The 14,123-nt window shown below is 42.8% G+C and overlaps 1 protein-coding gene across 3 annotated transcripts in view; it reads right to left on the bottom strand.

The window, feature by feature from the left end:
* The window catches only part of LOC134568555 (retinol dehydrogenase 7-like), a 32,024-nt gene extending 18,495 nt beyond the window's left edge, over positions 1–13,529 (bottom strand). Inside the window, exons 1-2 of one of the 3 annotated variants that reach the window (XM_063427210.1) lie at positions 13,450–13,529; positions 1,325–1,652 (exon numbers count right to left, since the gene is read on the bottom strand). In XM_063427210.1, the coding sequence (XP_063283280.1) occupies positions 1,325–1,640 (316 nt within the window). In that variant the 5' untranslated portion in view covers positions 1,641–1,652; positions 13,450–13,529. Of the gene's footprint in view, positions 1–1,324; positions 1,653–11,146; positions 11,345–12,317; positions 12,403–13,449 lie in introns of those variants that run through there. The other 2 variants (XM_063427201.1, XM_063427216.1) reach the window with 2 other exon arrangements.
* Between the last annotated feature and the right edge of the window lie 594 nt (positions 13,530–14,123).

Below are 14,123 nucleotides of genomic sequence, written 5' to 3' on the forward strand. Positions count from 1 at the left end.
ATACCATGGACTGAAAAATGAGCTAGAAAGGATTTGGAAAGTGAAGGACAGGAGCACTTGGGGCTGTGACCTTCTAAGTTGGGGGAGTGGTTTCAGGAGATTCCAGGGATATCTGAGATTGCTGTCCAGAAGAGTGTTATATTGTTTTTATTAACAGGTATTAGTTTTATTGCACCCAAACATTAGGGCCAGAGGGAGTAAGTAAATTATTTTTTTTATTGGGGTGGCTTGGGGATTGGAGAATCCTAGCCAACTTGGGGGGAGGGGGGGCATGCTATTATTTGACAGGCATGGAAAATAGCATGTCCACCCCCCTGTAATAATTTCTCCCCCCCCACCTGCCACCCTTTAGTGGGGACTAGAGGGGGAAACTATGTCTCCCCTTATATTATTGTAGCTTCCATCCACTGATCTCATGTGGGGACATGTTGGTGGATAGTGATACTTATCCATCGGATCAAAATCCGGTGTTTAGTAAATTACTCTGTAAATCTCTGGACTGACAAAATGTATTGAAAATGACTAGATTGAAACTGGGTTTATGATTCTCATAATTATTAAAGTTCGTACATTTGGTAATTCTAACCAGTTGGTGTCTTTTTTTAAAATCAGTACTTTTTGCATTTAATCCAATATAACATAGAGGGCATTTACAAAACACCAAATGTACACTTTATTTTAAGGCTCTTGCTCGGCTGATGTTCTCATCCTGTTTGCAGCTGGCCGGTTAACCCTTCCTTGTACTGCAGTGCAAAGCGTAACAGAGGCCACAGTGTTGGGTGAAAGTCCGGCAACACCTATATATCTACATATGGCCACATATGGCTTGCTCTCACGTAAAAATAGTAGGGGAGTCACAGTAACATATCTCTCCTATGCCCCTTACCCAGTAAGTAAGGGCATCTGCTTGCAATAGGTAATGGGCTTGGGAGAGACCTTATACCCGGTATCCTCTATTTATAAGCACATATTCATTAACCCACACTATAGGGAATAGGGTGCCCTCTGCTATCTTCTTCACCTATTATTTTTAAATATTTATCTCCCATTCCACAACCTAGGCACTATGGTATGTGGTGGAAGGCAACATAACTGTTTTCGCCTACTGTTACTATCCCTCACTCCATTCTACAACCTAGGGTAATGATTCCCCACTAGGATCTAGATGCCTACAATAAATAGGGTATGTTAGCAGCACCATCTTTCCTCATGCAGTAGAGGTCCCTTCATACCACTGGCAGTTTTGAACATATATCACTTTCCATTTTTTTCTTTAAAAATAATCTTATTTATATTTTAGTAAACTATAAAAGTCTTCATTTACCTGAATTTCCTACAATACTAGTAACCCACTTGGCAGCAGAGCTCACACTCTGACTATCTGAAACATCCAAGATTACAGTCTGCAGTCTGCTGGAAGCCTCTTTCTTCAGATTCTCAGCCCCTTTCTCTGTCAGACAAGCTGCCAACACTCGCATCCCACGCTGATCCAACTGCCTCGCTAGCAGGTTCCCAAATCCACTGTCGCATCCAGTGATCAGCACATATTTATCAGAAAGATTCTGCAGTATTTGGCTCTGTCTGTGCCATCTATACAGGAGGATCAAACCCAGCGCTACCACCAGCAGAGGGAGCCACATGACGAATGGTAACTAAAAATACAAAAAATGTCATATTTGCAAGAATGGAGGCATTACACATACATATAATTACACATACATTTAACTTTAATCAATTCCTTTTAACACAAACCGTCTTTTCAGTCTTTGTTTGAGTAGAAATGTTTTTCAATTTATTAACACACATTTTACGCCAACATTGCTTTTCTATGTCATGTTATATTTCAACTTTGCATAGGCAAGTACCAAAACTATTTAAACGGTTAGGGTTTGTATCCACTGTAATGTTTGTACCCACATGTAGATAATTAATGTGTGTTAACTGTAGCACCTGTTTCCATAATACTACCAACTGCATCAGATAATTCCTTGTTTTATACCTCCCATAGCGAATAATAGAATTAGTTTTAATATTAGGATTTGTTTCCATGTTAGTTCTTTAAGGGTTACTCCAAACATCATAATTACTGCAGCCCGCTATAGAGGTTATGATGCCAGGAGTACCTTTTCCAAGTTCCCAGAAATGGGGCAAACCGAGTAGGAATGGTTTGCCCTCTTACCTGGCTCCCTGCAGGACTCTCTGGCTCCAGTGACATTCTACCAGATTCTGCAGAGCTGCAGAAGCTGTAAGCTGATCCAGTCGCCATGCATGGCACACTGTGAATGAAACTTTGCACAGAATTGACATTAGCCTGTGGAAAACTATTTTTTCAGGCAGGCTGATAACATACCATGACCACTGTTCCCTCTAAGGTGCACGCGCATACGTATTTTTGAGAGAGAACATATGTAGTCCGGATTTGCACACAGCTCCTTGCAACACCCGACAGACGGTAGGGGGCGCCACAAGGCACCTTAGAGCACTTCCGAAGTGGAAACTTATTCAGCAAGGCAGATTAGGCACCTGCTTAGCCCACGTGGCAGGTGCCTACTCTGCCAATATATACAAGGCTGGCAAGAGGAGGCAAGCTGGCGTGTTTCCAGTTTTTCTCGGCTCTTTCGCACACCCTATGTAGTGGTGCCAGGAGCTGGAATATGACATCACTCTGACCTCTGCATCACTACACAGGGCGCGAAAGGTAGCAGAGAGGAACTACAAGATCAGTTCCCCACTGGACCCCAAGGAGATAATCCCCAGTGGACCCAAGAGAGAAAATCCCCACTGGACAACAGGGAGAAGCTCCTCACTGCACCCCAGGGAGAAGATCCCAACTGGACCCCAAGGAGATAATTCCCAGTGGGCCTCAGGGAGAAGATCCCCACTGTCATTGAGTGTCTGTCAGTGTGTGTGTTTCAAATCTGAGATTGTTTGTAATTAATTAAGAGTGTGTCAGTGTGTCTGTCAGTGAGTGTTTCTGTCAGTGTGTGTTTGTAATTGAGTGTGTGCGTCTGTCAGTATGTGTGTTTCAAATCAGTGAAATTGCGTGCCTGTGTATTTAAGAAGCATTAATGTACATGTCACCATTTAGTGGGCAAAGAGTTTGTTTTGAAAAATCTATGGGTGACATTTCCTAATATTATGTTTGATATTGGTGTCTGCTTAATTAAGTTGTTTGTTTCTCCTGTGTGCTTTGGACATAGCCCATCATATCAATATTTTTGATTGTTTTTAAGAAGTTTTAATGTATATCTCACCATTTATTGGTCAAAGAGCTCCTTTTACAAATTCTATGGGTGACATGACATCTCTCTTCCTCAGGGCCGGACTTTGATATAACTTTGTGCAGGTGCATGGCCATCTAGGCCTGGCGGGCAGGAGGGGAGCCAGTGCTATCCTCCTGCCAGTCACCGTATGCAGCATGGTCGAGCATACTGGCCCTCCAGGATACCGGGAAACTTCCCAGTGGCCCGTCATAACTTGGGCTGATGCATGGCCGTCTAGGGTGTACTGGTCTGACAGGCAGGAGGGGAGTCCTGGCTCACTGAATGCATATGCAGCGAGGAGCTTCTGTTCCCCTACCTGGTCTGACAGAAAGTGCTCTAAGTGAGCACCGAACAGCTTCCTGTCAGACTGGGGAGAGGAACAGAAGTTCTTCTAGTATGGTCTGCAGCTTGGTCATGCTACAAGAATGTACAGGATGGGCTGGGGAGGGAATGAGGCATTTGGGGGGCTTGGTGGGAACACGACACAAGGAGGGGCTGGGGTGGTAATGAGACACATGAAGGGGCAGGGGTTAATAAGACACATGGAGGGGTTGGGTGTGAATGAGACACATGGAGGGGTGGGGGGGATGGAACACATGGGTGGGCTGAGGGTGAATGAAACACATGGAGGGGCTGGGGGAATAAGATACATGGAGGGTCTGGAGGGAATGAGACACATGAAGAGGCTGGGGGTGAATGAGACACATTGAGGGCTGAGCGGAAATGAGTATGGAGGGCTGGGGGTGAATGAGACACATGGAGGGTCTGGGGTGAATGAGACACATGTAGGAGTGGGGGAAATGAGATGCATGGAGGGCAGGTGGGTCAATGAGACACATGGTGGGACTGAGGGGGAAATAAGACACATTGAGGTTCTGTGGAGAGTAAAAAACAAATGGAGGGCCTAAGGGGGAAAAGGTACACACAATAGGGATGTTAAAGGAGAAAAAGAGACACACAGGGGCTGAGGAAGGCAAACAAGGGACACACAGAAGGACTGAGGAAGGGGAGAAAGAGACTTGGGCTTGGGGGAGAAAGACATACAAAAGGGACTGGGGGAAATAGACATACGGAGCAGTGGGAGAAGGGGACAAAGAAACCCACAAAAGGGCTTGAATTAAATAAAAGATACATAAAGGGGGGTTGTAAAAGACGCACAAGAGGGTGTAAGTAAGAAACACTAAAGCAGGTAAGACAATCAAAAGAAGGGATGAGAAACATAACGCTCTATTTGCAATATAACTAAATCCACTGCTGTCCATGACTTCTTCATCTCTCGTTCTATAGATTTACTAGCCATAACAGAAACCTGGCTCTCCCCCTCTGACACTGCCACCCCTGCATCTTTGTCCTTCGGTGGTCTCCAACTTACCCACAACCCAAGAAACTCTGAATGTAAAGGTGGTGGTGTTGGGTTTCTCCTCTCCCCTCACTGCTCTTTTAAACCTCTTCCCACCCCCCCTTCTCTCTCTTTCCCATCATTTGAAATACACTCAATTCGCCTTTTCAAACCCTTCTCTGCTAACATTGCTGTTATTTACCGCCCCCCTGGTTCCCCTCTTCTCTTCCTTGACCACTTTGCTGCCTGGCTACCCTATTTCCTCTCTTCTAACATTCCATCCCTAATTCTCGGGGACTTCAATATTCCTATAAACCCACCTTTGACCTCTGCAGCCACCAAACTACTTTCCATGACTTCCTCCCTCGGGCTATCGCAGTGGGCAGATTCTCCCACCCATGTAGCTGGCAATACCCTTGACCTAATCTTCACTTATGCATGTACAGTATCTAATATCTGCAACACTCCATATCCACTCTCTGATCACCACCTCTTATCATTTGCTCTCACATACCCCCTCACCCAAAAACCTCAGCCTAACCCCCCTCAACTCAGGAGGGACCTTAATTCTCTTGATCTCCAACAGTTGTCAGCTGACATTGATTCACAACTGCTGTCCATCCCTTCCCTCTCCTGTCCTTCACAGGCCATCTCCATATATAACTCTACTCTTACATCTGCCTTGAACACTGCAGCGCCACTCCAAACAAGCACCTCGAGGAGGACCCGCCCCCAACCATGGCATACTAAATCAACGCGCTACCTGCAAAGATGCTCCCGTTGTGCTGAACGCTCCTGGAGGAAGTCTCGTACACAATCAGACTTTCTCCATTATAGATTCATATTGTGTTCATACAGTGCAGCCCTTGCCCTTGCCAAACAGTCCTATTTTTCCACTCTCATTAGTTCATGTTCCCGCAACCCCAGGCGTCTCTTTCACACCTTTAATTCTCTTCTTCGCCCTGCTGTGGCCACCCCCAAAACTAACCTTACTGCTGATAACTTCGCATGTTACTTCACTGACAAGATTGAACAGCTAAGGAAAGAATTCTCCCCTCCTTGCCTTTCTGTTTCTCAATCACACATAGATCATGCCTTTCCTACCCTTCAGACATTCTCCCCAGCTACTGACCAAGAGGTGGCTGCTCTTCTTTGCTCCTCTCGCCCCACCACTTGCCCGCTCGATCCTGTCCCATCTCACCTTATTAGATCTCTCTCCACTTGTCTCGTGCCTTCTCTAACACACATCTTCAACTGCTCGCTCTCCTCTGGCATCGTCCCTGCTGACCTTAAACATGCCACTGTAGTACCTATACTAAAAAAACCATCCCTCGACCCATCCACCCCCTCTAACTACCGTCCCATATCCCTGCTCCCTTTTTCCTCAAAGCTTCTGGAAAGACTTGTCTTCACCCGTGTGTCTCATTTCCTCAATTCCAACTCTCTCCTTGACCCTCTTCAATCTGGCTTCCGCCCTCTCCACTCTACAGAGACTGCCCTTATCAAAGTTACTAACGACCTAATCGCAGCTAAATCCAAAGGCCACTACTCCATACTAATTCTTCTTGACCTCTCAGCGGCCTTTGACACCGTTGATCATGCTCTCCTTCTTCAAACTCTTCAGTCGCTTGGTCTCTGTGACTCTGTCCTCTCATGGTTTTCCTCTTATCTCTCCCAACGCTCATTCAGTGTCTCCTTTTCTAATGATACCTCCTCCCCTTGCCCTGTCTCAGTTGGAGTTCCCCAAGGCTCCGTCCTTGGTCCCCTTCTATTTTCTCTTTATACTGCCTCTCTTGGCAAACTTATTACCTCTTTTGGATTTCACTACCACCTGTACGCTGATGACACCCAGCTATATCTCTCCTCCCCGGACCTCTCCCCTGCCGTCCTGCAACGTGTCACTGCTTGCCTTTCTTCCATCTCTGACTGGATGTCCTCCCGCTTTCTGAAACTCAATCTCTCAAAAACTGAGCTCCTTGTCTTTCCTCCTCCTAATACTGATCCTCCTCTTTCGCTCTCCCTCCAAGTTTGTGGTACCAACATCAGTCCATCCTTGCAAGCGCGCTGTCTTGGCGTCATACTTGACTCTGGTCTCACCTTTGAGCCTCACATCCAGCATGTTGCCAAATCCTGTAGATTCCATCTTAAAAACATAGCCCGCATCCGCCCCTTTCTTGCACCAGATACTACCAAGGAGCTTGTCCATGCTCTAGTAATTTCCTGCATGGATTATTGTAACCCTCTCCTGATTGGTCTCCCCAATAGCCGTACTGCACCCTTACAGTCCGTAATGAATGCTGCTGCTAGATTGATTTTCCTCTCTAGTCGTTTCTCTCACACCTCACCCCTCTGCCAGTCCTTACATTGGCTTCCTGTATGCTATAGGAGTCAATTCAAGGTACTAACTCACACCTATAAAGCACTGAACAACTCTAGCCCCTCTTATATCTCCTCACAGATCCATAGGTATGTCCCTTCTCGGTCTCTCCGTTCTGCCCGTGACCACCTCCTGTCCGTTGTCCGCACTCGTACGGCCAACTCGCGCTTGCAGGACTTCTCGCGGGCGGCTCCCTTCCTATGGAATAGCCTGCCTACCGCCATCAGACTCTCCCCTAGTCTTGCATCTTTTAAGAAGTGCCTTAAAACCCATCTCTTTAGGAAAGCTTATGGCCTCCAAGACTAACCCTTACCTCACATACCTGTCTCTTGCCCTCTCCGAAAGGGCAGCCCACCTTATTTGATTGTAAATTCCTGTCCTAATGTGTTTTACACCCCACCTCCTATAGAATGTAAGCTCGTTTGAGCAGGGTCCTCTTCAACCTATTGTTCCTGTAAGTTTATTTGTAACTGTCCTATTTATAGTTAAATCCCCCTCTCATAATATTGTAAAGCGCTACGGAATCTGTTGGCGCTATATAAATGGCAATAATAAATAAATAAAATAAATAAAAGGGAGCAAGAAATTAAAAAAGGGAGGTTAAGAGAAACAGGTGAAGATGCATTTTTCTTGCGGTGGAGGGGAGGGGAGTATTGCGTCTGTCTGTGTCTCCTGCTCTCCCAGTAACTAATTTCTTCGGCATAGGAGTCTATTTGATTAACAGGTGAGAGAAAGATATCTAAATTAAAGGGACACTATAGTCACCAAAACCTCTACAGTTTAATGTAGTGATTCTGGTGTCTATAGCCTGTCTATGCAGGCTGATTACTGTAAATGCTGCCTTTTCAGAGAAAAAAGCTGTGTTTACATTGCTATATAGGAACACCTTTAGCTGCGGTCTTTTAGACAGCCACTAGAGGTGTTTTCTAGTCCAGTGCTGCGCAGTGTAAAGCACCTACATTAAGCATCTCCATGCTATGGATGGATGCGCTGAATGCTCCTGATTCAATGTGTCTCTATAAGGAGATGCTGGTTGGTGTGTCACTGCACAGTGTTTGGCCACACAGTCCTATGGGAAAGTATTTGATTGGCTGAGATCATCAAGTTTGATGATCTCAGCCAAAGTGAAGAGCACACTCATAGGACTTTAAAATAAATAAGATAACATAATTTTTTTTTACAGCTGTGCAACAGCATAGATTCACCATTGCAGTCCTATTACCAAAGTGTACTTACGGTAATATGTCAAGTTAGTTGGACTGGAACACTGATTATATGCACATGTATGCCTACTGAAAATAAAATTGCTATTTTGTTTATTTTGAAGCCCTATGAGTGATTTCTTTCACTTTTAGGGTAATAGTTTTTCATTTTTAATTTTAAGTTATCTTTTCCACCTCTCTATCTGCACACAATGCTGGCACAGTGCATTATTTGGCTGCTTTTCCAGGGCTTATTTTCTTTCCCAGTCCAGCTCTGCTCCACCTCTCCATATAATGTTTGCTATAAATATGTCTGCTGAATTTGATTTATGTGTAAGAAGCATTTATTATTTATAAATAACTATTTAACTGCATTCACTGTTTATGCCCAAGTTGGGTAATTAACATGCTTGCCCAAATACAGTCAACAAGCTAACAATATTATCTTCTGGCTGAATAAAAAGTCATTTTTTTATGGATTAAATAGCTATTTACTTTGGTGAGGGTAGGCTGAAGCTTTGTGGCAAACTATATAGGCAACAAGCTGGAAATGTGTCTTACTTTTTTTTTTTTTTTTTTTTTAATTGTTTGTACTCTTGCCTGAGCAGTTGCCCTCTATTACTTTCTATGGACTGTATGACAAAACAAAATGGTCAATAGCAGAGAGGCTTGTCTGTCTGACATTACAGTAATACAGTTGTGTAACTACTAATACTAAATTGTCAGGTAGTAATACTGTAATATAATGTTATAAACCAGGGGAGAGATGCTGCGTTGAACCAACCTGAATCCAGCGCCGATGTCCCTCGGTGTTGGTTTAGGCTCCGGCCACGCTCCTCCCCCGCCGTCAGCCGGCGGGGAGACCTAATGCGCATGTGCGGCAATGGGCACTCGCTCGTATTAGACCTCTCCATAGGAAAGCATTATTCAATGCTTTCCTATGGGGAATCCGGTGATGCTGGAGGTCTAGCGTCGTTTAGATGACCAAGTCATCTAAGAAGCCAGAAGTCCCTAAAGGACTAGAGGAGGACTTAACTCTGCAAGGTAATTATTGCAGTTTATAAACACTGCAATAATTACACTTGCAGGGTTTAGGGTGATGGGAGTTGGCACTCAGATCACTTCAATGAGCTGGTGCGTACAGTGTCCCTTTAAGTAAAGTTTAAATGGTAATTCTTCTCTCGGAGTGCATCCCACTCCAATGCGCTGTGCATAACCGTTACTTTAATGCTCATTTAATTATACTGTGCATTTCTTTCCTGTAAAGTTGTAGAAAATATTATAATCTAAGTATATTTATTTGCATAATTGTTATTTTCAGCAAAATAGAATAGTCTAACTCAAGTCATGGGAATAGAACTTGGCCAGAGTAATGCTATTGGGAAAGAGAGGTCATAGATGTCATTGAAAAGGTACATACTCTGGGGTCACTGTACTTTACACCCCTAGATTGTGACTTAAAGCGGCACTGTCATGCCGAACTTACCTTTCTTTAATCGATTCCTCTTCTCTCCCTCTCTCAGGATCTGTTCTTCATTTCTTCCTGTCTGCTCTAGTTTTCTTTAAAACATAAGACAAAGTAGGAACTACTTTGTCTTACAGAGGTTTCCTACGCCTGACCAGCTGTGACCAGTGGAGGAGCAAAGTGTGCTTTGTTTCCGGTGGTCAGAGCAATTTTCCCACAATTCACAGTTTCTCCATTTGTTTTAGGACGTAATTCGGGACTTTGTTCGGATCGGAATTTCATTTGAATGAATAAAACTCCGATCCTATTCGTGCCACGGCTGTATCTTGCAGCCGCTTAGTAGATAACTCCCTAATTCCTAAGGTATCAGGGAGCTAGGCTGAAAGATCTAAATTGGTCTCTCAGCCAAATTTACTAATACTAAGGCTGAAAAAATAAGATTTTAGACAAAAAAAGACATCAAATGGTAAGTTATTTTTGTATTTACAGGGATTTAGTTTAATTGTTCCCACATACATATTTTTAGGGTGAGTGGGGTACGGGATTATTAATTTTCTTTTGGTGGGGGGGTGACTAGGGGCTTGGGGACCCCTAGACACCTGGGGGGTTAACATTTTCATTTTGGAAACCCACCCGCCGCTCATGGGTGGAGGCCCGGGGGGAGGACAATAGGTCCCCCCCTTATTGTTATTTAGGGCCCCCACCCGCCGCACAGGGGTGGGAGTTGGGGAGACACAATAGGTCCTCCACCCATTTTTATTTAGGACCGTCACCCGCCGCTCAGGGTGGGGGCTCGGAAGGGAGGACACTAGGGTTTTTGTTTGTTTTTGTTTTAACCGTGAGCAGCCACTGGCTAATCGTTACTTAGTGTTAGTAAATTTGTCTGAAAGACCAATTTAGGTCTTTCAACCTTTTGGTAGGTAGCTCCCTAATACTGTGGGAATTAGGGAGTTATCTACTAAACGGCAGCAAGATGCAGCCGTGGCACGAATAGGATCGGAGGTTAATTCATTCAAATTAAATTCGGAACCGAACAAAGTCCCAAATTGCGTTCTAACACGAATGGAGAAACTGTTCTCATCCTGTTAGGACGAAATTCGTCCTTATAGTTTTGCCGGCGTTCTGTCAAAGTGACAGGCCGTTCGGGAATATTGACAGGAAGTATCGCAAGATCATGGATAAAAGGTGAGAATTGTGGGAAAATTGCTCTGACCACTGTAAATGAAGCACACTTTGCTCCTCCGCTGGTCAAAGCTGTGTAGACGGAATAAACCTCCATAAGACAAAGTAGTCCCTACTTTGTCTTATTTTTAAAAGAAAACTAGAGAAGACAGGAGGAAATAAAGAGAAGAGGAATATAGGTTCAGCATGACAGTGCCTATTTAAGATTTCCAGCATCTATTTTCACCTTAGTTGTGTATTGTGCTGTGTTATCTCCAAATTAAAAGGGACCTCTACACAGAAGTCCAAGGCACCATATGCTGGCAATTTGATACTTACTTTGCTGTGCCAGGTATCTGCAGTCCTTATAGTTCGAGCTGGTGTGATAAAGAGGAAGTTGAGTTTTCTTCATTACTGTAACAATTCATGCCCAATTTAAACAGTATTTCTTGGCTGAGATTGTGAGCTGACGGGACCGAAAGGTTGAATGTTTGCTTTTGTACATCTGCTTTATTTGTTTTGAAGATCTATGAGTGCACTTCTTCACATTGGAGAAATGTTTTTTGTCAGTTAATTACCAAAGCAAGAATGAGTACCAGGGCACAGCTTCTTCTTAGAGGTTTTGTGGTATTATTAGTATTTTATTACAGCATTTAGTGTAGTAGAGAACAGTATTCTCATAGACAGTTGATAAACTTGGACTTTGATGGTATTGTGCAAGTAAAACACCACTTTAAAAACATTTGCCTCTATTTGAGTAAATATTGTCTTCCAAAGCCCCATGGAACTTTCCCCTTTGCCCTATCCAAACTGTCTGCTACCTCACTAAAACATGACTAGATTGACTAAACTGAGAACCAGTCTATCTTACTGCTGGTGCAAGAAAAAGGGAAAAACATTTATTTTAAAATTTTTAGTGTCTCTTTAATTATTTCCCATACGCTGTGAAGACTAAAAAAGCATTTATGATATCCCAAGGTGTTTGTAGGGATTAAGTATTTTTCCATATTCTAATAAAATCTATCCATAACCATATGCTCAGTCTTATACCACAATTAAGCTATGGCCTTTATTTAATGATAATATATTGTCATTTCGTAAGCAATGATATTATAGTATATGTGTGATGAGTGAAAACAGTGCGCTGCAGTGATTATAGTGCTTGGAGTGTACGTTTAACTGTTGGAACTTATCTAGTTGATCCATAGTTATATAAACTTCTTGGAAACCTTAATTAGAAGTCACATTTTGCAGATTCAGAAAATTAGCAAACGTTAAACCCTTCCAGTTAAAGTTTGCACCAAAAACTGTAATTATGAGCAATAAATATAGACTGTATGCCTGCAATCTTTAGACTAGATTTTTGTGATGCGTGAAAAGAGTTTGTGCATATCACACAGAACTAGTCTAAAGATTGCGAAATTTTAAATATAAAGTACATTTCATTAAATATAGCTAATGTTCAAGGGAGAGGAAAAGGGTAAACAGAACACGCTTTCTCTGTACTCACATGCTGGTCTGGGGTGCAGGAGTCTCTATAACCCCTTTTGATGTTTTCTGTAGTGCAACTGTGACTAAAGCCTCGGCAGAGAAGGGGGAGGAAGGGAGCATGCTGAAGAGGGATAAGAAGGGGAGCCCTCGGTGCTGGCCTCACAGCATGGGGGGGAAGTTAAAGAAACTCTCCAAGAAATGTTGTAGATATGGCGCCAGGAGTGTCCTGGCATGTCCTCATTGCAAATAGTTGAACAGTTTGATTTCAAACCAGAGATTCGCTGGCATGGATTGCTGCTTGCACTACTTTCTACTACTTTCACGTTGTGCAGTGGTTATTGTGCTTGAAGTGTTCCTTTTAATTTCAGCTGTGAAGCGATAAGTCTCTATCTGCATTGGATCTGTATATAGAAGAGATCCAATGCAGGGAGAGGCTAATTAGACCCACTGTGCATTGGAGAGCTGGCTGGCTGAGCCTGATAGGATGTATACTGGATCGGGTCCAGCTCTCCGATACATGCATCGAGAGCCAATATGGAGACTAGTGCGGGGCACGTGCATTACTAGATGCAGTTGGTAGTGGATACATTTTCCTTGTAATAGAGAGAAATTGAGTGAAAGTAAGTGTACATATGTGATTTTTAAAGTGTGTGTGTGAGTGTATATTTATGTACGTCCCTATAATTATGTGCAGCTCATGATCTCTTTTTCTATTTATTGCAATTTGAGCTGCAAATGAAAAAATACGACTTTTGTGCAATAGAGGATTGAGCTCAGAGACTACTTTTTGTGGACTTGTGGCACATTTCCAAAATGTCTCAGTTAGATCTTACTGTAAACAACTCTAAATGTCATGTTGTGAAAGAACAACTCTGCCTTTAATTAAAAACAGACTATTGTGAGACTGCTCTGCTATTAGAAACTAGTAGACAAGCTCCAAAACATGGAATGCACCAATATTATAACTGCCAATTTTTTTTAAAAAGCACTGAATACCCAATTTGGTACAGAGTTCTAAAAGTAGAACAATCTCCACGTTGAACAGAATTTATATTTTATTCTGCAGTCCATTTCTTTATAAAACACTAACTTTATAGAATATATTACAAATACAAGTAAAACTGTAAATAAATGGTAAATAAATAGCCCACCTCTCCACGATTTGAAAGTTGCGTGTGTCTGAATAGTCTCTGAAGCTGGAGATTAATCTGGTATTTGAATTTGATAGCTGTGATCAGTTACACTGAAATAAAACTGCAACTTTTAGCAGTCAGCAAGGGCGGTGGAAATTAATTTTTAACTTACCTGGTATCAAGCCAATATGATATGAGTAAAAAAAATAATCCTAATAAGGAAACTGGAGAAAGACATGGTGAATTGATTAACCCCTTAGTGGCACGGCTTCAGTTTGCTTGTATTGTAAACAAAGGCCTACCATTTGTGAAAGTAGACATGAAGGATATCTCATTTTCCAAATTATGCTCAGTTTACTGAATAAAATCAATATCTTTCTCATACTTCCAAAGTGTCCCTATTTAGGAGGGAAAGTCCATACGTTGGGCTTAAATTCCGTTGTCCCTTTCTTCTAAGAGCTCCATATAGTTGGTCTGTCTGAGTGTCTGAGTCATTATCAGACTGGAGCAGTTTAAATGGAGTAGAAGAGAAATGGGATTATTTAAAAGTTGCACTGCTGAAGTCAACAGAAAATTGCATTAGGCTTGTCAGTAAAAGCAAAAAATGCAAGAAACCACTGTAGTACTCCAAAGATGTGGCCAAAATAGTAAAAAAACAAAAAGTTTGCATGTAGTAATTATAAAACAAGTGT

The sequence above is a fragment of the Pelobates fuscus genome, chromosome 1 (assembly GCF_036172605.1).
Source record: "Pelobates fuscus isolate aPelFus1 chromosome 1, aPelFus1.pri, whole genome shotgun sequence".
Lineage (NCBI taxonomy): Eukaryota > Metazoa > Chordata > Amphibia > Anura > Pelobatidae > Pelobates > Pelobates fuscus.